Source organism: Protopterus annectens, chromosome 3.part0, assembly GCF_019279795.1.
Source record: "Protopterus annectens isolate FY-2018-M chromosome 3.part0, PAN1.0, whole genome shotgun sequence".
NCBI classification, from domain to species: Eukaryota; Metazoa; Chordata; order Ceratodontiformes; family Protopteridae; genus Protopterus; species Protopterus annectens.
Window position 1 is genome coordinate 906,968,515 of NC_056731.1, and position 24,905 is coordinate 906,993,419.

Sequence of the window (24,905 nt, forward strand, 5' to 3'; positions counted from 1 at the left end):
GACTGAGAGAGAGCTCTTGTTTTGTAGTCGCCACAGCATTGATGGAATCCCCTGATGTGGATTTAGCTCAAAATAGTATCTTTTGGCAGTCAAAGTATTCAGTCAGGCTTCTGGGGGATTGCCTGACAGTTATCTGGCTCCTGCCTCAACCTCCAGGCTGCTAGATCAATGTGCTTGCCTGCCAGAGTTGTTACCCAAGATGTAGATGGTGCTGAGCCATAAGCCGGAATCTGAACCATCTCATCCTGAGAGGGGGAATGTGGGCCAAGCTCCCCTTTGATGCATAAGTTTCAAAATATCACCAAATGAGGCATCCTCAAGAGGGGGTAGAGGGGAGCCCTCTTGAGCCTCTAATTCATAATATGAAGTTGCAAACTCCAAAGACAAGTCTAGGTGCTTCCTTTTCGACATCCTCTTTTTTGGTATGTCAGGAGTGGCTTTGTCTAACTCCCCAGAAAACCAAAGCTGTTGTGGAGTAGTGATACCAAGACTTGCGGTTCAGCTGTGACCACTAGGAGCTTAAAGAGAATGGGAAGGCAACACAAGAAGGGAGTCTCTATGTAGATTTATGAAGACTTCGCTCGAACCAGTGGACCTGACCTTTCATTTGGAGTGCTGGTACCAGTGACAGGAGGATGCTCCCAAAGAAAGGAATTGGAATGTTGTGGTAAGGGGACATGAGCCACTGAGCTGAAAGCCTTCAACCCTACCAAAGCCAGTGGAACAAAACCCACTTGATCCAAGGCTGCTGTCGAGGTTAGCAGTCTGACCCCTTGGTCCCAGGACTGCATCAGCTCCAACAAAGTTGGAGTCAGTCTGATCTATAAATCTGTTTTTTTCTTAAGGCTATAAGAGAAGCCTGTGCAAAGGACATAGGCTCTGGGTTGAAGTAAAATCTGAAAACACTGTAGCTGAAGCTCTGGCTGGCTAAGGAATTGAGATTGGGATACAGTATGTGGATTCAGCTGCCTTCAGAGCTGAAGAGGTCAGCATGACTACCATCTCCATCTGAGTACTCCGTAACTTCTGCCTGAAGAGGTTCAGATCTGCTTTGGAGGTACTCTCATAGGACCTGAAGGATTTAGTTGATAGTGCTGACAAGGATTGGGGATGCTACTCTGATTTGTCCAATGGAACCTCCTTCCTGGAAGAATCATGTAACACTGTCTGCTCTGGAGTTTTCTGAACAGGAGGTAGAGTGTATGCCGGCCAACAAATCCTCCAGTTTTTGCTGTTCCAGTGCTGAGATATCAGATCGACCTGCCTCTTACTAAGTTCAGAATCTCTGGGCTTTGGGGATTTTTTTTTGACTGCTGCTTGTTTTTTGTTGTCTACAGATCTGGAGGGAGGAAACCTTTCAGAATTAATTTTGTTCTTCGTGTCCGAAAAAGCACAAGACCCAAAACCCTTAGTTTCGCACTCCACTGTAAAGAGGGAGACACCCAAGCAGACAGCACATTGATTGATTATGTAGGCTCTGTGGTGGGGTTGTGTGCCCCCACAAAGATCACCTTTTTAAGCTACCTCTTCATAAAAGTGGCACTTCCACAGAGATGTCAAATTTCTTTCCAACTACTGTTTTTTTCATTTCTGTTAAAAATACTTGAAAGGTGTGTCTGTAATAGGGCTTTACAATACCTGCAGTCCAGAAATCTCTTGTAAAATACCCAGCTTGGATTCAAACCAATCATTGCACCACAGCAGCCCTGCAGTCTTTCCCTAGTGTCTTCACAGAGAGGAAGTGAAGCAAACTCTTATCTACATTCTTCCATGATTTTTCAAAAGCTTTTGTTGCAGTCTCCTCTCCAGAATTGCTACATATTCTTCACTCACTAGGTTTCTTCACTACATCACTCAGCTGGTTCACTAGCTACATCAGCAGCCACTCAGAAGCAGTCAAATGGTATTCAACCTCATCTCTACATAATTAACCAGTACCTACTTGTTCATAGATGCATATGTGTGTACTAGACTAATGGCCCTGTAACCTTTACAAGCCTAGCCCATAGGATTACCTTGGCATCGTGCCACCCGACCTTAGTTCCCGGTGCCTCTGTCAAGTAGAACCACTATATGATCCCCAGGGTGAATTTTCTATTTCCCATCCACTCATCAAGATTTCTCTTGAAGAGGGCCAGTGAGGTGCTCTGTTTGACATGTATGGGAAGTCTGTTCCATAGCATGGGCAGTCTCTGGGTTATGAACCTGTCCCTCCAGCACGTTCTGTTGATTGTGGTAATGAGGTTGAGGTCTCTGGAGTGTGTGGTATGGAGGGATTGGGATTTCTTTAGCTGTAGAATTTCTAACAGAGCTAGGTCAGACATGGCTTTCTAAGTCAAGCAGAGATCTTCTCTAAATAGGTGATGAGACAGAGAATAGTTGAGTTTTTTGAGTCTGTCCATATAGGACAAGTGTTTAAGGCCTAGAATCCTCTTTGTGAGATACATTTGCGGCCTCTCCAGTTGTTGCAGGTGTCTAGTGAGGTACATGCCAAACCCTTAGTAATGAGATGTGCCACATAGCAGGACTTTCTGACCACAGTCACTGTGTGATGGTCGAAAGAGAGGTTGCTGTCAACCTGTGTTCCCAGATCAGTGGACTACCGTCGATGTGGTAATTCATGGGAACCGGGTTTTTCCCAAAGAGGATGACACATTTTTTGGCATTGAGCTTAAGGCCATGGTTCTAACACCAGTCATTGGTCTCATTGAGGCCTTTCTGTAGGATGTCAACATCACTTGGGGAGTTAATAGCTCCCAACTTGCAATAGTCTGCTAACTTTGTCAGAGAAGTAGATACCAAACAGGAGAGGACCCATGACTGAACCCTGTGGGACTCCACTCGTGACTGGTCGGCAGTCTGACTTGGGAGTCAGCTACTTTAACACTGTGGGTTCTATTGGTGAGCCAGTTTGTAACCCACGTAGTGATATAGGGGTTGATGCCTAGCTTAGTGAGTTCTATGATTCCTGAATGGGGAATGGTATCAAAGGCCTTGGCCAGATCAAGGTAGGCTGTGTGAACCACCTTGCCTTCATCCACAGCTCTAGTGACTGACTCAAAGAAGTTGACCAAGTTGAGCGGGCATGATCTGCCCTTCACAAAACCAAACTGTGTGGGATCCAGAGTTTGGAGTTCCCTAGATCCTTGTTTAGTCCATGATGATGCGTTCCATAGCTTTGCATATCAGACTTGTTAGGCTAATGGGACGATAGTTCCCAGGGTCTGTAGTCGCTCCTCCTTTGTGAAGAGGGATGACTCTGTGGAGAGGGATGACTGTAGCAGTGTGCCATGGTGCAGTGTGCCATGGTGTACCACAAGATTCCATTCTTGGACATTTATTTAACCTTTTCATTAATTATCTTGATTTCGCCTCAGCTCATGCAACATTAATTCAGTTTGAAGATAATGATACTCCATTTTGTTCATCCTCTGTACTCCCACTACAGACCATCATTCAGGAGTCATTCACCTGTATTGAAAACTTTGTCTCACTTGCAGCTACTCCTAAACACCAGTAAAACCTGAATAATACTCTTTCCTCGTAGATCCTACACAGACAGAAACTACAACTTTACTTTCCCCTCCTTTGCAAAATGTGCAATTAGAAGTCGTCTCACAAACCAGACTGCTAGGAGTCATCCTAGATGATCAGCTTAAATTTGACAAACACATTTAATATGTGGTGAGAAACCCTCACTGTAAATTAGGTCACCTTTAATGAGCTTCAAACTTTCTTACTGCTCAATCACGCAGCTCCAGTCATACTTATTCTGCGTCTCGCCTATCATTAACTTCGCATCAGTCCAAAAACCTGAACAGTGGTTGAACAAAATTTGCTACCAAATTGCACAACTCATCTCCTCACTGTATAGTACTCAAAAAGTTAACTCATCTCAAATTTGCAAAAAAAAATTCAGCTATAAAGAGCTAAAATGGCACATCGAATACTCTTCATCTGATGTTAATCTTCATTCTTCCCTTACAGATGGGTGTCTGTTCCATCCTCGGAACCAAATTGGCCATATACCAAGCTCACACCAGCCAAAAACACTCAAGCTAAGCTTTACCCATAGTGCCCTTCTCCCAGTTTGCTGTGTTGCCGAAAAGCAGTGTACTCTTCTTTCCTGACAAGTAACCCTCCCTCACTGCATGCCTACAACAGTACATTCCTGCAAGATCACTTCATCCATCAAATACAAATCTACTTTGTCAAAAAAAATCATACATAACTTTTGGTGACTGTATTCCTCCAATGTATCTAAATTTTGGAACTCCCTCCCTGCTGTTTATTTTTTTAACACCTTTATTGAATTAATAAATATCACTTAAGACACAGGCAAACAAATTTCTATAAAGGAAAACAAACAATATTAACATGTTCCTGGTTGTAAACATTATGCATCACATCAATCCAATGTTACATAAATTGCTCAATTTCTGCCTTCCCTTAAACTTCATTCCCCCTCCTCCAAAACATTGTTTTGCATCTATTGTTCCATCAATTTAAATTTATCTCTATGTAATTTCCTCCTACCCTTTTTCTAAAGATCCCCCTTCCAGTTCTTTTATCTCTGTTACTATATTCAGTACTTCAAATGTAGTTGATTTAGACCGATTTCCACTTAATAGTAATTGCTTTTTTTTTTTTTTGGCAACCACTAAAATTAACTTAACAAGGCCTTACTATGTCTAGGTAATTCAGATCCCGTGTCCCAGCTCAAAATAATAATTTCCTCAGTTATACCCATTTGCTCGGCCAGTATTTCTGACAGGGTACTCTGTAAGGAATTTTTGAAGTCTGCCAACTCATTCCACTCCAAAAACATATGTTCCCCTTTTACTTTTTCTTCCCCATCATGACTCCCAACATTTCTTTACCTGAGGAAAAATTCTTTGGAGTCTGCTCTGGGTAGAAAAATACCTATACCAGCACTTCCAAGTAAAAATCCTGAATTTTCGAGACTGTGTTGCATAGTTACGAGACTTAGGAGCCATACATACGTCCTCCAATGGTTTCCTAATGAATTTCTTATCCATTCTCTCTTTCAAATCTTTTCTAACTTCCTCGGATTGATTTCTGTGGTTATTGTACAATATTCTGTATAACCTACTAACTGTCTTTTTTTTTTTTTAACAGCAGCTTCTGTTCTCGTTTCAACTGAAAACAGAGCAGATCTTTTACTTAATATTTTCCTATCCCTTTCTCTTTGCCCATACTATCAATTCCTGAAAGGGAAGGGAGTCTCTAGCCTGCATTCCAAATGTTTGGGTTTTTTTTGGCCTCTTTCTATTCTATAAGCTTTACCTCTCCAATTATTTGCTCCTGATACCTTGATTCCATTGCCAGTTTTCTCTAATAAATTCAAGCCCCCTCTTGTACCCCTAATATCAGTCATCCCTATCAGCAAAATCTCCTTTCTCTATTCTCGCATTGGATTAGTTCTTAAAATACTCTCTACTGCTTTATATATATAATATTCTGTATGGCTGTTACTCCCCTTAAAGATCAGTATCAGAATCCCACTGTCTCCTGATTTCTTGAATTTCCCTCCTGCTTCATTGTCACCCCTTTCCACTTTTGATTTATAACTTTCTGTTTGCTTTATATATATATATATATATATATATATATATATATATATATATATATATATATATAATGTCCTGGTCCTTGTCCTCTTCCCCCTCCCAGCTAAATTTCTTCAACTAATTTTTATTGTCCACAGTATCTCCTCTGGGTGATAAAAGTATGCCTGACCTGTATATAAAACTAAAGGGACTAAAAATATTTTCACTGCTTGTATCTTGCAAGCTTATCCATAAACAAGAGTATAAAGTTTCTCTTTTGTTTCGTCTCTTCCCACATATCCTTAACTGCAGTAACAGAATCCTTTTTAACCCATACTTCTAAGTACTTCATGTTATCTTGTCCCCATGGATATGGGTATTGTTGGACCAATTCTTGTGTGGTTACATAGGTTTACAGCTGTAGTCTGTTTTATCTTCATCAATGTTACATCCCCAGAAGACTTTAGACTGTCTCAAGATGTTCTACAACATTGCAACTTCTTTTTCTGCTTTAATCAGGTACAAAATAATATTGTCTGTAAATAAAGCCAACTTTTTTAATTACCATACCAATTATATCCCTGAATTTTTTAATTCCTAATTTTCTTTCAATGGTTCTAAATATAAAACAGATGACAATGTAGAAAGAAGACACCCGTGCCTGGCTCCTTTGTTCAAACAGAACTTATCAGAGAGAACACACACACACACACACACACACACACACACACACACACAGAGAGACACACACCAGTCTGTGATCCCTCATATAAGGGAATGTGTCCCACCCTACTAATTATTAGTGTAATGTATTCCTTTATCTGCTTCAAAATCAGACTAAAGGAGTACTTGTTTAATTTCTGGCACTGCTTTTGTTCCATTTCACCTGGCTAAACTCACTGTTATGCCTCTTCTTTTCTACAACCAAGTCGCTGTCAGTGGTGCAGCAGGTAGCACACTTGCATTTGGTGCAGAAGATTGTGGGTTCTGTTCCCACACCAGGTAGATAGTTACTGACCCTGCAGTGCAGCATAAGTGGTGCTGCACGTCTGAGTGTGTCGTCTTTCAAATGAGTCATTAAACCAAGGTCCTATCTGCTTGAGTTGGTAGTAAACTCAAGTGGATGTAAGAGATCCCGTGAAACCTGTCGAAAAGAATAGAGGAAGCTCCCTGATTTCCTAGCCATATTTCACGTAGTAGTATAAATACCACCTTAGTCCCCCCTAAAAAGAAGATAAAAGTTGAGTGGGATTAACCTGGTCAAAAAGGGTAAAACAAATAAATAAAGCTATTCATATACTGCATCCAAATTTTGATTAACTTTACTCTTTAATAATGCTGTCTGCCTGTATTATCCTAGAATTCTCCAATCTTGCTCTGTCTTCTAACTCTAAATTGTTCTTTTCTACTTGCAGTAAATGTCTCTTTGCAAAGTGCTCCATCAGTCTTCACTTTAATAATGCCTCCTTGCTCTCCTGTCTCTTCCTAATTGTAATATTTTCTGCTCTCAGTAACCCCATCCTTTTTCTTCTACCCTATGTATTTTACAGAATGTCATAACCATTCTTTCTGCCTTTCCTGAAAGTAATCATATTAAGTCATTAATTTTGTTAAGTTGTGTTATATTACATTATATTTTTCTATATTGTCAATATGTTTCTTTTATTGTTAGAATGTATAAGTTTGTGGAACTTTTCTCTCTGGGCCTCTGCTGAAACTGGTCTTATTCAGCTGAGTTGGACGATTCCAGTAATCAAACACAAGTAAATAAATTTGTAAATTATGCAGTTTCAGTTAGATTTTTTTTAGTAGAATTTGGTCAATTTTGCCATTATTGCCATATTCTGATTGGCTTGCTTTTAGTCTTTTGTTTTTTCTTCTTTCACTTTCATTTTTTATTTGCACAAAAAAAAAAAAAATCATTTCATTTGTAAGATTATTTTAGGTGATTAGAGTAGTTTCTGGGGGAGAGAGCGACTTGTATTTTGTGTGTGTGTGTGTGTGTGTGTGTGTGTGTGTGTGTGTGTGTGTGTGTGTGTGTGTGTGTGTGTGTGTGTGTGTGTGTGTGTGTGTGCATCCATATACACAGGTGCATACTGTGTTAAAAATTGCTTTTCTGTTATATTGCATCACAAAGAATGAGAAATTAAGTCAATGTTTTATTTATTTACAGATTTTAAAATGTAAAGTAGTAGTGTTTATTTTTTTTAATTGCGTGGATTTGGTTTTTGGGGGTTGTAAACAGACTAGGAATTTTGAGTGCTGCATTTGTGTACGTATTTTGCAAATACAATGTGTAGACAGGTTTTAGCATGTAACATAGCTGTTAGTAGATGGCAGGTTTAATAGTAATGCAGTGTACCAGATACATGTTTTTTTCACATCCTTTATTTGGGAGGCTGTCATTAGGATAAGTAATTTAGAAAAGCAGTAGGGGATTACTGCTGAATAAGATGGACATGTTTTTGCCTCTGAGTCTTGGTGTGTCTTAAACAATAAAGCTGAATATTGATCAGCAACACAGACGGCACATGTTTGCTACTAAATTTTCAGTAATGTGTAAAGCAGTAGTGAAAAAAGGTTAGTTCTTCAGGGCTCGGTGTTTCTTTCATGCCCTTTGGTTTGCATACAGGCTAAGTATTTCACTGTGACATATATTCTGATTTTGAAGTTATCCGTGAAAAGGTAGACTTGTACTCTAATGTATCGACATACTAGCTGACTTCATTTGTCTGATAGGACATGCCATCACCCTTGGAACTGACCCCCCCGAAGCCAATTTTGGTATCATCATCTGTCACTTAGAAGGGAAGACTGTGGAAAGCTGAAGTAGCGTCAGCAAGGAAATGCCATAATTTTTCATGGAGAAAAAGTGGACATTCTAATTTTAATATCTTGCATCGTTTAGAAAAGAAGCAGTGGAGAGGAAGGCAGGATAAGAGGAGAGGAGGATATTGCACTGGAGGAGGTAGAATAGCCATTGGAGAAGTTTTAAAGTAGGTTGAGATACAGGAAATTATAAAGGATTCCACTTAATACTAGCAGGCCTATTTAGGACATTTTGGTGCAGCCTATGACAAAGCTGTTCAGCAGATACCTCAGGGAGAGGTGCTGGAGGCAAGCAGTTGTGTTGCCCATTTACAAAGGTGGAGCTGTGATCAGCTCAGAAAACTATAGGGCAGTAAATTTTACTTTTGTATGCTGATAGGAAGCAGCCCTGAAGTCTAGAATTATAACGTTCCCAAGGCAAAGTGTGCTTCTTACTATGTGCCAGCAAAAGCTAACGCCTGGTATATAGTATGAGACCAACCTGATCCACTTTGACAGTCATCAGGGAGGTAACCCTAAGATTGTAGTCTTTATTATTAGTAATAACTAAGCCTCTGATTTAGTTCTGATTTGCAGTCATATTGCAAAGATGGTATGAGTAAGAGGTGGAAAAATAATTTGAATGGTTATGGAAGTGGTTGGACAGCTGGGCAAATGAAGGCTGAGGTAATCAAACCCTGCATCCAGAAATTATAGCTCACAGCTTTAAACCTCTGTGCCGACTGCTGGACTTGCTGTATGCAAGTGTGTGAGTAGGATGCAAAGGGGGATATTTCCTGTCCTAGAAACATTACTAACATTTTTGGAATGCCTCTGTATGCTTTGTTTATTTAGTTATTTATGACTTTCAGTTTGCCATCTACTGTTCTGGAATTTTCTGTAGTCAGTGGCTTTCGGTTGCTGTGATTAGGATTTGTTGCTGTGGACTTCATGTTTTGTGACCTGAATCCTACTCCTCAATTGGGCTGTAGACACTTTTCATTCTTTAGAATGGTGCAGAAGATGTCCCAGAGAGGGTTGGTGTGATGTTCATCGTGTTACACTGCTGCAGTCATTACACTTGGGTTATCCTGCCGTCAGGCGGTCCCGCAGTCGGCCAGAGTTCCAAAGTCTTGGTCCGGCGTCGGTTGCTGTCGCTTCTTCCCTGATGTCAGTGCGCCAGGGGTATATAAGATGCATCCAATGCCATTTTCTTCAGTCTTTCTTGCTGCGCGGTGCCGGAGCAAAAACAGTTCGCAAGTGCCGGTTGGCCGACTCCTGAGATTTTCGAAGTCGAATTTCAGATCCGAAGTCTTCAATAAAGCTAAGTACCCCGTTGGGGAAACTTTTTTCTTGCCTCAGACTGATGTCAGAAAAAGTTAATAATTGTATTTCTTGTGGGAAGCAAATACCTCATAAGGACTTCCACTCTTACTGTATTCCATGCCTATGCCCTGATCACGACGTCACTAGTTGTCGGTTTAGTCCTAGATTTAACAAACGCACTATAAAACGACGTTTTGATTTTGCTTTGCACTACTTTGGCCGAAGGTTCAATTATACAATGCCTTCGGAACAATTGACTACCACAATTCTTAAAAAACGCAAAGACAAGGATAAAGACAGACATCCGAGGTCCAAAACCGACAACAAAGCCTCTTCTAAGCCAGTTGCCGGTTCTCGGTGAGGGCTTTCGCAGCCCCTGATACCCGCTACCTCAGAGCCACAGGCCGCCTCCGTCTCTCACGTGGAGACAACTAGGCCTCTGGAAACTCAAAGGTATTGGGCCTACGGAAACTAATCCCTCAGATGGGTCTGATGCCGCTGAGCAGGCATCGGCTTCTGAGGGTGTTTTCAGACCTTCGCAACTTACCATTAAAGCAACAGACAAGACAAAAACACCATTAAAGACAAAGAAGAAAGTACAGCATTCTCCTGGACAGTCCTCTATGCCTAAGAAACAGATGCTTAAAATGGCAGAAGACCTCATTACTCTAATCGGGTTCCCATCCCCCTCCTGAGAAAAGGCCTAGGCAGGATACAGACTATGATTCCCCTGGTCAGGTTTCCATTTCCTCTGATTCCTCTTCAGACCAGGGATACTCTCTTCCCCCCCATAAGGACTCTGATGCTGACTAATCTATCCCTTCAGCCTCTCCTCCTGCGGATTACTCTTTTGGGGAAACTTTCCATACCATGAGGGAGCATTTCCATTGGGAAAGTTAGGAGTATTCAGAATCCAAGAAAAGGCTCAGGGACTTCCTTTTACTGCCTCAGCACAGGCCCCTGGCTATCCCACCTGTGCTAGATATTGTGGATGATGTGTTCTCTGAATCCAGCTTATCTCCTGATTCTTTGCCCCCTGCACCAGCCAAGCTAGATAGGTATTATAGAGTCCCTGACTCTCACAAAGTTTCTTTATAAAAACCCTTCTGCTGACCCAGAAACCATTTCCCAGGGTCCCAAAGGGGTTAAGGCTTCCATTGCAAAAAATTCAGTCCCCTCTTGACAGAGATTCCAGAACATTGGATAGGTGGGGGGAGAAAGTTTACACTTCTGCAACTTTAGCAGTAAGGGCTTTAAATTGCCAGTTTCACATGCTTAAGTACCAACAATATTTAATGGCTCAGTTAAAACAGAAAATGCTTGCAAGCTCAGAAGCTCCTGACTATAAAGAGATGCAGGATTTATTGCATGCAGTTGAACAGGTAGGAAAACATACTCTGCAATGTGGTTTTGATTCTTTAGAGGCCTCTTATAGGGCCGCAGTTACAGGTTCTGTGATTCGAAGACATGCTTCGTTAAAAGAACAGAGTTTACCTGATCATGTTAAGGCAAAATTATTGGATGCTCCTTTACAGCATGATACCTTGTTTGGTGTTAAGGCAGAAGAGGTGTTAAAGAAAATGGAGGATAAAGCTAAATCTATGCAAACAGTCAAAGATTTCTTACAGGTACAGCCACCTCGATTTAGCAGAAATTGGCCTACAAAGAATCGGTCCTTTCCAGTGTCAGACAGGCCACAGAGAGGCAGATACAGACGCCCATGAGGCAGATCTCAACCCCAAGGCTCTAACAGACAATGACAGTGGGGTACCTCAACCCCAAAAGGAGGTGAGGACAAATCTCAACCTTACAGAAAACAGTCCCAATGACTTACCCCTTCCTATGCCAAACACTTCCCTTTTGGCAGCTCCCTTAGGGGAGAAACTAGCACTTTTTTCTCAAAATTGGCAAACAATCACCCAAGACAAATAGGTTCTGAATATTGTGTCTCAAGGATACAGGTTCCACTTTCACACTTTACCACGGCTAAAGGGAATGCCAAACCTGCCACAAAATCAATGGACAGAGGCTCAAAAACAAATTTCAGCCCTCATGGACATGAGAACTATTCAAAAAGTACCACAGCAGGAACAAGGACAAGGATTTTACTCAAGACTCTTCCTAGTCCTCAGAAAGGACAAAGCCTGGAGATCCATACTAGACCTTTCAACTCTAAATACTTACCTGGATGTTCCGAAATTCAAAATGTTGACACTACAGCAGCTTCTTCCCATGCTGGGCAAGAAGGCCTGGCTTGTTACTTTGGACCTCAAATAGGCATACCTGCATGTTCCTATCAGACAAGATTGCAGAAGATACCTCAGATTCAAAGCTGGTACAATGCACTACCAATTCTCTGCACTGCCCTTTGGCTTATCTACTGCACCCAGGGTCTTTACCAAGTGCCTGGCACCAGTAATTGCATTTTGCAGACAAAAAGGAATTTAAATATATCCATACCTGGACGACTGCCTCATTCAAGCAGAGAGAAAGGACATTCTTCTAAAGCATCTGGCATTTGTAAAAATGTTGCTAATTTCTCTAGGGTACACAGTAAACGAAAAGAAGTCAAAATTAGTACCCTCACAACAGATAATATTCCTGGGTGCCAGCTTAAATACAACGGCCCAGATGGCTTTTCTCACGCCAGACAAACAAGGACAACTGACTCAATATTTTCAACTACTGGCAAAAAGTCCCATCTCCCTGCAAGAAAAATTCTGCAGGCCCTGGAATTCATGGCATCCTGCATACTACTAATACCATATGCCAGACTGCATATGAGGAAATTACAGTGGTACCTAAAAAGTGTTTGGACTCAACACTCTCACAGTTTAGAAGCAGTAATACCAAAAATTCCCTGCCTACAACAGGAGTTTCGATGGTGGGCACAGGCATGTCACCTCAACAAGGGTCAGCCTTTCACTCTACCCACAGCCAGGCAGACTCTAACAACAGATGCTTCGGATTACGCCTGGGGAGCACACATGGCAGGAAAATATATTCAGGGCAAGTGGACCACAGACCAAATGCATCTTCACATCAATCAAAATGAGATGTTGCCTGTTCAAAGTGCCCTAACAGCTTTCAAGGACCTTCTGTATCCAGGACAATTATTATTAAAGACAGACAACACCACAGTAATGTGATACATAAACAAACAAGGGGGCACTCATTCTTATCCCCTATGCAGGCAAGCCATGACCTTATGGAACACAGCTCTAACTTATCAAGTTCACCTGCAAGCACAATTCCTGCCAGGAAAGAAAAATACTCTGGCAGAAGATCTAAGCAGAAATATCATGGACCCTCACGAATGGAAATTGAATCCACAAATCTTCAGCATGGTAACGCAAAAATGGGAATGTCCAGACATAGATCTTTTCGCCTCCCCACTGAATTGCCAATTACAAAACTTCTGCACAAGGACTTACCACACACAAGCATGGAAAGTGGATGCTCTTTTGTTCAGCTGGAAAGGCCTAAAGGTTTATGCCTTCCCACCACTGCCTCTTCTTTCAAAGGTATTCCTAAAAGCCAGACAACAAACACCACAGATGATCCTGATTGCTCCAGACTGGCCACGCCAGCACTGGTACCCAATCTTAAAGAACTTTGCTCAAGGCCCACCATGGATTTTGCCTCAAATTTCACACCTTCTGACTCAACAAAACACTCAGATCCTGCACGGTCAGCTCAAAACCCTAAACCTGGCTGCATGGCAGATTCATTAGTCAAACATGCAACATCTCTCTCTAAAGCTGTTATGGAGCACCAGGAAATCTTACTCAGAAAAATGGAAGAGATTCTGTGCCTGGAACCAGGCTGAAAGCCTTGACCCTCTTGTCCCAAACATTCCTCAGATTTTACAATACTTAACTGAGATGCTGGACAAAGGCCTATCCTTCTCATCAATGAAGATCCACGCCTCTGCCATTTCAGCACATTACAACATGGATCCTCCATTATTCTCTCATCTCTTGCTAAAGCAGTACCTCAGAGGGGCTAAAAACATAAGACAGCCCCAGAGAGCACCAGCACCAACTTGGGACCTCAGTTTTGTTTTGGAAAAACTGACACTGCTACCTTTTGAGCCAGCCAATACAGCCAATCTAAAATTTGTATCATGGAAAACAGCTCCGCTCCTGGCAGTAACTTCAGCACAAAGATTCTCAGAGCTACAGACATTAATGGCAATGGAACCCTTTATAATTTTTCATCAGGACAGGGTTTCTTTAAGGACAAACCCTACCTTTATGCCAAAGGTGGTATCTAGTGTGGCTCTTAACCAAACCATCCATTTGCCAACGTTTTAATCCAAACCCCCAGAATAAAGGGGAGAAACTTCTGCACTCTTTGGACATACACAGGCAGCTACGCTTCTACCTGGACAAAACAAAAGCTTTCAGGAAAACTGAGCAACTGTTGTAGCATATGCTGCAGGATCACAGGTCAAGGCCATCTCAAAGCATACTATTTCCAAATGGATAGGACACTGTATTTGTTACTGCTACACACAGCATGGAAAATCAGTCCCTAATAACATAAGGCCACATTCTGCCAGAGCAACAGCCACTTCAACAGCCTTTCTCAGAGGAGTACCAACCAAGGAAATTTTGGAGGCTGCAACTTGGAGTTCAATGCACACCTTTACCAAGCATTACCACTTGCCTCTTTACTCTAAATCCAGAGCAGGATTTGCCACTGCAGTTCTGCAGGGCCTCATAGCCAATCCTAACTCTTTATAGACCAGCCACCCAACCTTAGCTTTGGGATTCTACCCAAGTGTAATGACTGCAGCAGTGTAACACGATGAACATAGTACAGTTTTGTACCTACCATAAATGTAGATGTTCGAGTGTTCACACTGCTGCAGTCCAGGTTACCCTCCCTCCATTCCCTCTGTCCTAGCTGGACTTGTATACCTTTCTATCCTATACAACGTTTGTGGTGTATTTGCTTGTAACTGAAGGTATTGTTTTTATTTTTTATATATGTTTTATTAGCAATATGTATTGCCTACCTACTTGGGGGCACCTGACATCTGGGGCAAGAAAAACTGAAGAAAATGGCGTTGGATGCATCTTATATACCCCTGGCGCACTGACGTCAGGGAAGAATCGACAGCAACCAATGCCGGACCAAGACTTTGGAACTCTGGCCGACTGCGGGACCGCCTGACGGCAGGATAACCCAAGTGTAATGACTGCAGCAGTGTGAACACTCGAACATCTACATTTATGGTAGGTACAAAACTGTACTTTCCATCCTATCTTGGACTTGAGTATCTTCATTGTGAATGTCCAGTATGTCAGGATCTAACATCGGGTATCCTCTTTCACTGATTAGATCCATACTGTTGTCTGTATTTGCACAGTCTTTCTGAAAAATGCTTACGGTGTGGACTTTTTGTGGTGGGTGCCTGAATAACTTGCAAAGAATAACTATCCCTGTTTGGGAATTGGTAACTTAGTAAAAATTTTGGTAACTGTTGCTATTTTAGGAAGTATTTGGTTCTGGTAGGAAAATACAAAGATTTTCTGTCTTCAGGGTAAAAAACAGCAAAAACAAGGGCCTTTTCAGGACACACGTAGTGGAGGCTCCCCTGAGGGCAAAGGGGGGGGGTTCTAATGGAAGAAGCCGACCCCGAGGCAGAGGTGGCCCGCACAATCAGGGGTACAGAGATTTCTTCTCTGGGCAACCCTATCAATGCTCCTTAAAGGGGGCCCAATTGCTTACCTCTGGAAGCAGTCGGGGAAGATTTTCACTGCACTCAACAGCCTGGCGGCAAATAACTTCAGAAGCTTGAGTGCAGAGGATTATTGCCAGAGGTTACTATATCCCCTTTACCCTCTTTCCAGGATCAAAACAAAGGCTCCCTGATATTCCACCCAATCAGAGGGACCAAGCAGCCTTAGAGATTCAAATGCTGCTAGAAAGAGTCATCCAAGAAGTCCAACCAGACCAGATAGGATCTGGATTTTACTTAAGGTTCTTTTTAGTGCCAAAAAAAAAGACAGGGAATTGAGACAATTTTAGATCTCAGCCTTCTGAACAAGTTCATTTAGCAAGTAAAATTCCGGATGGTCACAGTTCAATCTATACTTCCCTTTCTAGAGGAAAATGATTGGATGTGCTCCATAGACCTTCAAGACACATTTTACCACATAAAGGTGGACAAAACGCTGCAGAAGGTTCCTCTGCTTTTAGCTAGGAGCCAGCCACTTTCATTTCAGAGTGTTGCCCTTTGGTCTCACCACAGCCCCCAGGGTATTCACCAAATGTCTGGCAGCGATCACAGCTCACTTGAGGCTGCACGGATTCTGACTGTTTCCTTATCTGTACGACTAGCTCACCAGGCATCTACTGTTTTAAGCAATGGACTTCATTCTGTACCGGTTTCCTCGTGTGGGCATCACATTGAATCTATCAAAATCTCAGCTAAGTCCCACTCAAGATCTAGAGTTCTTAGGAGTTCGTCTGAATACCATCCCTTGCTTAGCTTCCCTTCCTCTGCACAGGCTACAGAAGATAAAATCCCAAGTACAAGCCATTCGCTCCAAAGACAAATCTCCTGCACTTCTAGTCCTCCAAGCTTTAAGATCCATGGTGACGACCGTTACCTTGTTTCCTCTAGCAAGATTCCACATGCGGCTGCTACAAAGGCTTCTACTATCCCAGTGGTGCATTCTAACCTGTCCAATGACGTACCCAATTCTTATTACCAGTCGCTGCAAGAAGGACTTGTCCTGGTGGATGGAATCTGAAAAAATTCTTTTGGGCTGTCCCTTCCTTCCCACTCAACCCAATGCCATAGTGACCACAGACCAGATTGGGGGTGGGGGGGACATTATTTATTTGGGAAGAACAGTCCAAGGCACTTGGTCCCTGATAGAGGCCAACCTGCATATCAATATCCTGGAAATGAGGGCAGTGCTGTTAGCATTGTAGGCCTTTCAATCTGTCCTCCCTGTAGGAACAATTGCAATTCAGTCAGACAACCTGTTGATGGTCTGGTACATCAACAAGCAGGGTGGAAGCAAGTCCTTATCCCTTGTGTCGAGAAGTATTCAGTGTGGCAATGGGCCATTTCCTCCAACTGCTTTCTAATAGCAGCGCACATCCCAGGGAGCTTAAATATGATAGCGGAAAAACTGAGTAGATGTATTCTCCTGCCTCATGATGTATTCTCCTGCCTCATGAGTGGTCCGTCAATCCCAGAGTGAAGAAGGAGATTTTTCATCACTGGGGCCAGCCTTGCTGCAACCTCTTTATATCACCCATGAACAACAAATGCAGCAGCTACTTTGCCCTAATCCCTCCTAAGGAGGAGTCCCTGAGAGATGCGGTTCTTCTTGATTGGCCCTCAGGTCTACTCTATGCCTTGCCCCTTTCCCTCTCATTCACCTCTTTTTGAAGAAAGCAAGCAGGTTGAGCGGCAAAGTGATCCTCATTGTACCCTTCTGGTTTTGACAAGTTTGGTTCCCCTTCCTATGGCCTCACCTAATTCACCGTCCATGTAGTCTGGACGCAGTTCCAGACCTGTTGTCTCACCCACAGGGATTAGTGCACGTAAACCTTCAAAACCTCAAGCTTACAGCTTGGTTCCTCCAATTCCGTTGGTCACCAGGCAGAATAATTTACCTTCCCCAGTTCAAAAAAATTGTACTGGCTTCCCATAGACTATCCACCAGGAAGCTCTTACCTTAGCAAGTGGAAGAGATTTTTGATTTGGGCATGCGATAATGATCTTAACCCCTTCTCTGCACTGGTAGCGAAAGTTTTGGAACTTTTAGCAGTACTTTTTGATCAAGAAGCTTCTGTTTCCACAATTAAGTTGTAGTTAGCTGCCATTTCTAATTTCCATAATGGCTTTGAAGACCATTCACTAATTTCCCATAAATTATGTAAAGTATTCCTAAAAGGAGTTTTGCAGTTAAAGCCTCCGTTTAAAGACACTCTAGTCCCTTGGGATATGACCTTGGTTTTACAGTCCTTGGTGCTCTCCCCTTCGAATCAACAGCAACATGTCACTTAAAATTTCTCTCATGGAAAACTGTCTTTCTGATAGCCATTACCTCTGCCTAGACAAATTTCTGAGATTCAAGCCTTATGCTTGAAACTCCTTTGTTTGGTTTTTCATAAGGATAGAGTTTCACTCAGAACCAACCCATCCTTTCTTCCTAAGGTGGTCTCAGAATCCGGTGTTAATCAAACTGTTGACTTGCCCATTTTCTTTCCCATTTTTTCCAACAAAGGTGAATATTGATTACACTTCCTGGATGTTCACAGACTGTTGTATTTCTACCTCATCAGAACTAAAGAATCTAGAAAATCAGACCAGTTGTTTGTAGCTTTTTCCAGTCCAACTATAGGAAAATCTGTTTCAAAAGTTACCTTGTCAAAATGGCTAAGGGACTGTATTACGTGTGTGTGTGTGTGTGTGTGTGTGTGTGTGTGTGTGTGTGTGTATATATATATATATATATATATATATATATATATATATATATATATATATATATATATAAATATGTCTGTGTGTGTGTGTGTGTATGTATGTGTATATATAAATATATATATATATATATATATATATATAAAAACAACAAGAATCTCAAGTTACCTGCATCTGTGAGAGCGCATTCCACCAGATCAATAGCTACGTCAGCTGTTTTTATTCTAAGGCTTCTATGGATGAGATATGCGCAGTAGCAACATGGGCTATTTCACATACCTTTATCACTCATTACAAATTGAATGTGGTCTCCAGGGGAAGAGCTTCCTTTGGTTCTATGGTTCTCAGGAATATCCTTCCATAAGGCCACCCAGGACATAAAGTAGCTGGGGACTGTGTCCCAAAGGTCAAGGATAGATGAAGATTGACAACATCAGATAAGGAAGTTGTGTATTTACAATAACGTTCCATCTGTGTTGTCAATCTTCATCTATCCTTGACACCCCACCCTCCTTCCCCCTCCTGTTGACTTCCTGGAGGATCGGACACTTGTCCTGGTTACTTTATCAGGTTTGACCTTGGACATGGCTTCTTCTTTGGGTTGTAAATTCCTCTGTCTTTCTATGTGGCTGCAAACTCAATCTGAGGTAATATGGAGAGGGGTGTTGTTGGTAGAGTCTTGGTTCAAAATTTTTTGGCTGGCATGAGCTGTGTAATGGCCAAGCCGGTTCCAAGGATTAGAAATGAGTACCTAAAGGTCAAGGATAGATGAAGATCGACAGCACAAATGGAACATTATGGTAAGTACATAACTTCTTTTTTTCAATTGTATGCATAGTTAAAGGTGTATAGCAGTAGCATGGACCATAATTGCAGTTGCAGGGGTGTGTGACTTGAATAACTGTTGAGTTGTTTTAGGAATAATTTAAAAGTAGATTACTGTATTATTTAACACACACAGGCATTGACAAAACAATTTATATAAATTAGATAGAGGTCAGTGTTTTTACTTGTTAGATTGTTTACAGTAACATGCAAAGTGAAGAACATATGTAAAATGTTATTTTATTATGATAAAGAGGTTTCCAGCTGGGCTTTCTCACTTGCAGGGTAAAGCAGGTCTTCCTGGAAATTCCCAATTATATAGACCTGTTTTGATTTTTGAACTATGACTGTAAGGCGTTTGTACTAACTAAAAGAATTACAAAAACCTTGCCAAAATTGATAGATATGGATTATTGTGATTTTTTTGGAAGGGAGAGAAACATTTGATAATGTGAGTAAACCCAGTGATGCTGTAGAAGGATGCTGACATTTGCCTGGATACAGAGAAAGCAGTTGGCATGGGTCTGCTGAGGCCCTGAACAAGGTGCTGATAGGATTTTAAAATAAGAGTCCGTAAAAATGTGTGTTATGAGATGTCCTTCCTGGCAGGCTGGGTTTGAATAGATGGGGTCGACAGGGATGTCTGCTCTCTTTTTGCTGATTACGTTATATTTGGAACCTTTGTGTAGGTTTGCAAATTCTAGGTTACAGCTGTACGGATGCCAAGATAAACTAGTTTTCTTTGTGGTTGACATTCTGTTTGAGAAATCCGAAATAGGGTATCCCTCTGCTACCAAATATTTTGAGACAATTTGAAGCATATTTTGGGACATAAAATAAACTAAAAACAGGACAAAGGCAATAGCTGTAAATTATATGCCTACACATGAATTAGTTCAACAGTGCCCTTATTTTCGGGAGCATGATAAAATGAAATGTTTGGTATATGGGTTAAAATGAAATCTGTTTTGACAGCCAAAAATAATTTAAGAGAAAAAAATACAGCAGATAATTAAATACACGCACACACTTATATGTATAGATAGATGTAAAAAGGGTAGGAAAGCCATAATTATGGATCGGGACAGTAAGATACTAGTAGTGAAAATGTTTTAGTCCCCCGGTATTCTGTACTGAACAGATATACTTCTGTTAGCCTGAGAAGAGGCTATGGATATTAGTTAATGAAGAGCTGAATAATTTGTCTGGGAAGGGAAGAGGGCAAGGATTAGATGGGACAAGTTCATCCACTGCTTAGAACAAGATCTAAATGTAAAACATTGATGCCAAATCAGGGGGGACTAACAGTATTCTTTTGGACTTAAGCCCGTAAAGATAATGCTAACAAACATGCAGAACATTACTTTTGAAAAATTTTTTTTTAAATAAACAAATTAGAAATTAAAGAAGCAAGAACATGTCTATAAGGATATCTACAAGAAAAAGTATGGAAAATGGACAAGTGGTAGATGGAAGAAACTGGTGGAAATTAGCTAAGGAGTCAAGGTGCTGAGAGCAGTTAAATTAAGCTGGAAATTGTTATGGATTGAGGTGAATGCAAGTATTGCATGTTAGAAAATGCTTACCTCTCAAGGATTGATATTTGAGTATAGGCAAAGAGAAAGTAATAGAGGAGTGGTGAATGGAATGCCAGGTTTGGTAATGGTTATGGTGGAATCTGTTAGTGCTTTTAAGAAGGAAATAATTTGACAGGGTTAATAAAGATCTGCAAAATAGCAGTAAAAACAGTAATGGATTTGAGGAGCAATTGGGAGAAGAGAAAATGGAGACTGTGGATCAGTGGAAATGAATTTACAGGGCTTTTAAGTATGCAGTAATATACAGACAGCTTAGTATATTATATCGGAAGTACTCGCATAGATATTTTTCATTCCAAGTAGGCTGCTTAAGATTTTTCCACAAGTGGAAGTAGTTGCTGGAGATTTGAAGGGGAGAAGTGTGGAAACTAGGAACATGTTTTATGGGAATGTACAGAACTGACTGAGTTTAAAATTTGTCTACAGAATGCCTTGACTCAAGTGCTGCAGGAACAAGTTGAAGTAAACACGAGTATTTTTTAGGCAGATGATGAGGGGCCCAGTAGGTGCACGTTGGCTCCCATATGAAGTGTGATCCATGATTTAATGTTACCTGGCAGTTACTACCAGCTAGCATGATCTAGGGAACAGTTTCCTTAGTCATTTGGTTTTTGGGCAGCACTTGGGACAAGGGCTTCCCTGAGTCAAACTGGGCTTGCTGGCATCTTCTGAGACATGGAGAGTAGGCTCCGATATTAGAGTTTGCTGTCTGGTTGGACCCATTTTCACAGGTTCAGAGTACACCAGCTAGAGTTTTCACCTCATTTGGTTAGAGTCTTCTGTAGCGAATCAGAAGCCTGGAAAAACTTGTAAACTACCCTGAATTTGGATTGGCATTTACCATCACAGCTTCTGCAGTGTGGTTTCATATAGCCCTGTTAGAACTTTGACTGTGTTGTTATTACTGCTGGGTAGGGAGTTTGCAGATGCACCTGTGCCAGATGGTAAACTTTAAGTTTTCTAACAGTGAATTTTAGTGGGCTTTTGTAGATGCCCCATTCTTCGGTGACATCCTCATCGATCAGACCATATAATACCTGGTTACGAACCCAAGAGGAAACAGGCATTGATGAATAATTATCTCTTTGACCCTCCACTAGGCTCCTCATCCTCTTCTAGGTGATCTCATTGCCCTTGTAGGAAGAAGACTTCTCACCAACTAGAATGCAGGGGGCCACCAGGCATCATACAGTATTGTAGTGTGGACTTGCTAGACCCGTCAGAAGGGCTTTGACTCTGATGTGGCACTTTCAGTGGGGACTGTTGGACAGGATTGCCTATGAAGTGGCAATTCTCTGTTTACTCTTTTGCTTGAAGATCCATTGCCAGTGACCTGCATATTGTCACAGATTGATAGATGCATCTTAGTGGTATTTCATCCTTCCAGAATAAGCAGAGTTCAGGTACCAGGCTGTTTTCCCAGAGCTCCTGGAATAGGCAAGGAATGTAGTCTGTAGTGGTGTAGCAGCGATGGTCTTTCAGAGAAAGGCAGTAAGTTGTATTTCCACATTTTCCATGTTTTGGGTGGGAGATGGAGACTTCAGTCCCACTCTGGACCTTTACTTCAGAGAACGCAGTGCCTTATGGTGAATGTCCATTGGGTCATAACCTTGCTGCTGATGGGTAAACTGATTCATGTCACTGGCTGCATACATTTCTTCTGGTTTACTAGTGGAGGTCCACAGAGGGGGTTCCTTCAGTTCACTGTGGCTAAGGATTATTTTCAGTCCAATGATATATTGCTGTTTTGTGTTTTCTTTATGCTCAAAGTTCCTAATAAAATACTAGAGGAAGTTTGCTACTACCTTGAAGACTATCCTCTGTCTATCAAGGAACACATTGGTAGTTTTCCTTACTTGGGCCCTTCCATAGTTATTGTCCTGGAGGGTCTTCATAAACTGAGAAAATCTCTTTGGTCATATTTTAGGGAATTCCTTTATTGTGAGGCAGTTGACTGCATTGCTGTTTCAGTCATTACAGTCAGTGGAGAAGGCCCAGGAGGTTATTGCCTTGACAAAGTATTAAAGCTGTATTGGGAGGTTTAGTCTTGGCCCCTCCTGGTCTTAAGTGTTTTAGCAGTAGTGATCTTCACAGTGGTCTTTCCATAGCTGTGCAGGTTACTGTTGCACTGAAATGAGAGGTGTTCTTGGCTACAAAACCATCACTCTCTGAATTTATTTGTACGTTAGAACCTTATCAGATTTTAGAGTGGCGCCCATTTCTTGCTGTTGTCATGCCGGACTTTGCCTTCCTGCAGCAGAACCAATTGGAGGTGCAGGTGCTGCATTTTTTAAAAAATATTTTCTTTACTGAACTTCATGTGTTCACAACATTTTCAAGCATACAAACATCATGAAGTTAGAATCTGGCCAGTAAGTGTTTATAGTCCAATAGTTGCATTTACATTGCAAAGTAAAACATTTTCTCCTTGTCTTTATAATACAGACCCAGACTCTTTGTTTGCTTTATTACATGTGACATTTCCAGCATAATGGGATAAGTCACAATGTACATTTAACTGAATGAGTTTGCTGCATCATTTATATATCCTAACATTAAAATGTAGAAGTCACTCTTCCTTACCAAACCATACTAATGTTTCATCTTCTGTCAGTTTATCCTTAGCATCATTGTTATGCAAAAAAGTGACCTTCGGCATCTTGGTACTATTAACCATGTATTGCTGTTTACACCTTAATAACCTTTATCTACCATATTAACCATAGATTAAATTACTCTGTAACACTACCGTTGCATAACCGTTGTCTATCACAATTAGTTGACTTGCAAATACAATTCCTGATATGTTGCCCTAATACTTTAAATCAGATCTTAAATTCTCTAGTAACTTTCTTGCAGTAATTATGTCAGTGTCATCCTATTACATTGTTTAAAATTCACATTTTTTGTAGTATTACATATAAACTAATAATTTAAAAACAAGAGAAAAACCTATAAAAAGTGAGTACTTTCCAGATGTGACAGCTGTCCCCTATACTTACTCAGTCATTCTGTCTCTGTGAATTACGTATCCACACGTAGACATAAATGAAAGACATTATCTCAAACATTTCCAGTTTCTGTTGTTTTACCAGTGTGTATAATGTTTGTGCTTCCCTTCAAGAAATGTGTCATTTCGATCTGTCATCAGAGATGTAGCATCCAACACTAATCAAAACCAGTTTGTTTTATGGAATAATGTTTGCAGATAGTCTTAATGATTATTAGCATGCGATAATCCATTAGAGTGTAAACATAACTGATATTTGAGTGCTATTTTTCATTTATACAGTCATCCTTAAGCCAAAGCAGAACTCACAGCGACATTTATTTATATATTTATTTATTAATACGTTTGTTGACTAGGTCAGGGTTTGATTTCCACCAACAGTAGTACTGTGTGACATTTTGTTTCATTGGAGAGCCGAAGCGTCATATTTTATTTGTCTTTTGCTTATGCAGACCTTTCAGAATTAATTTTGTTGTAGTGCGTATTTGCGTGACTGCTTTACAGTAGTTAGTTCAGCAGTATACACTTGCTTGAAATGCAAAATCCATAATGTAACAGAAGAGTACTGTTTTTATGAATGAAAAATCAACTGGTGTCATATGATCTGTTGAGATGGAGTTCAGCTGCATACATGTCCTTGGTTATGGCATTTTGGATATATTGAAAAAGTTAAACTAACAGGTTATGAAGTTACTGAAAAAATAAATCAACATGTGCAGGCTTGTGAGTGTATTTTTGTTTGGAGGTGTACTTGCTTTGGGTGACTTTTTTCTGTTTGATGTGGTACACTTTCATCTTCATCAGAGTACATTTGAGGTCAGTGGTCAGAGGTTTGGCCATTAAAATGAAATATCTGTATGTTGCTGCTTTGTGTTAACAAAAGAGGGGAGTGTTTGGTTTATATTGCAAGTTGTGACCTAAACAAAATGTCTCTTTTTAGGTTTCATTGCATCTGATATGACTTCAAGGAATTCCAGCACACAGCTCTGGCTAATAACTCATTATCATGAAAATGGTTCACTGTATGACTACTTGCAAAGAAATACAGTAGACTCTTCTGGTTGCCTTAGCTTTGCATTGTCGATAGCCAGTGGACTTGTACATTTGCACACTGAAATATTTGGAACTGAAGGGAAACCTGCAATAGCTCATCGGGATCTGAAAAGTAAAAACATTTTAGTTAAAAAAAATTTTCACTGCTGCATTGCTGACCTTGGTAAGTGCTGTTTAATTATGAATGTCTCTCTTTCACCTTTATTTTTTTTCTTTTTACAAACTTATTGAACAGTCAAGTAATATTAATTATTGAT

General features: G+C 40.9%; 1 protein-coding gene across 2 annotated transcripts in view; it reads left to right on the forward strand.

Annotated features, from left to right (window-relative positions):
• The window catches only part of LOC122796618 (activin receptor type-1-like), a 446,478-nt gene that overhangs the window by 300,649 nt on the left and 120,924 nt on the right, over positions 1–24,905 (forward strand). For both annotated transcript variants that reach the window (XM_044065233.1, XM_044065231.1), the window contains exon 8: positions 24,536–24,811. In XM_044065233.1, the coding sequence (XP_043921168.1) occupies positions 24,536–24,811 (276 nt within the window). The remainder of the gene's footprint in view (positions 1–24,535; positions 24,812–24,905) is intronic.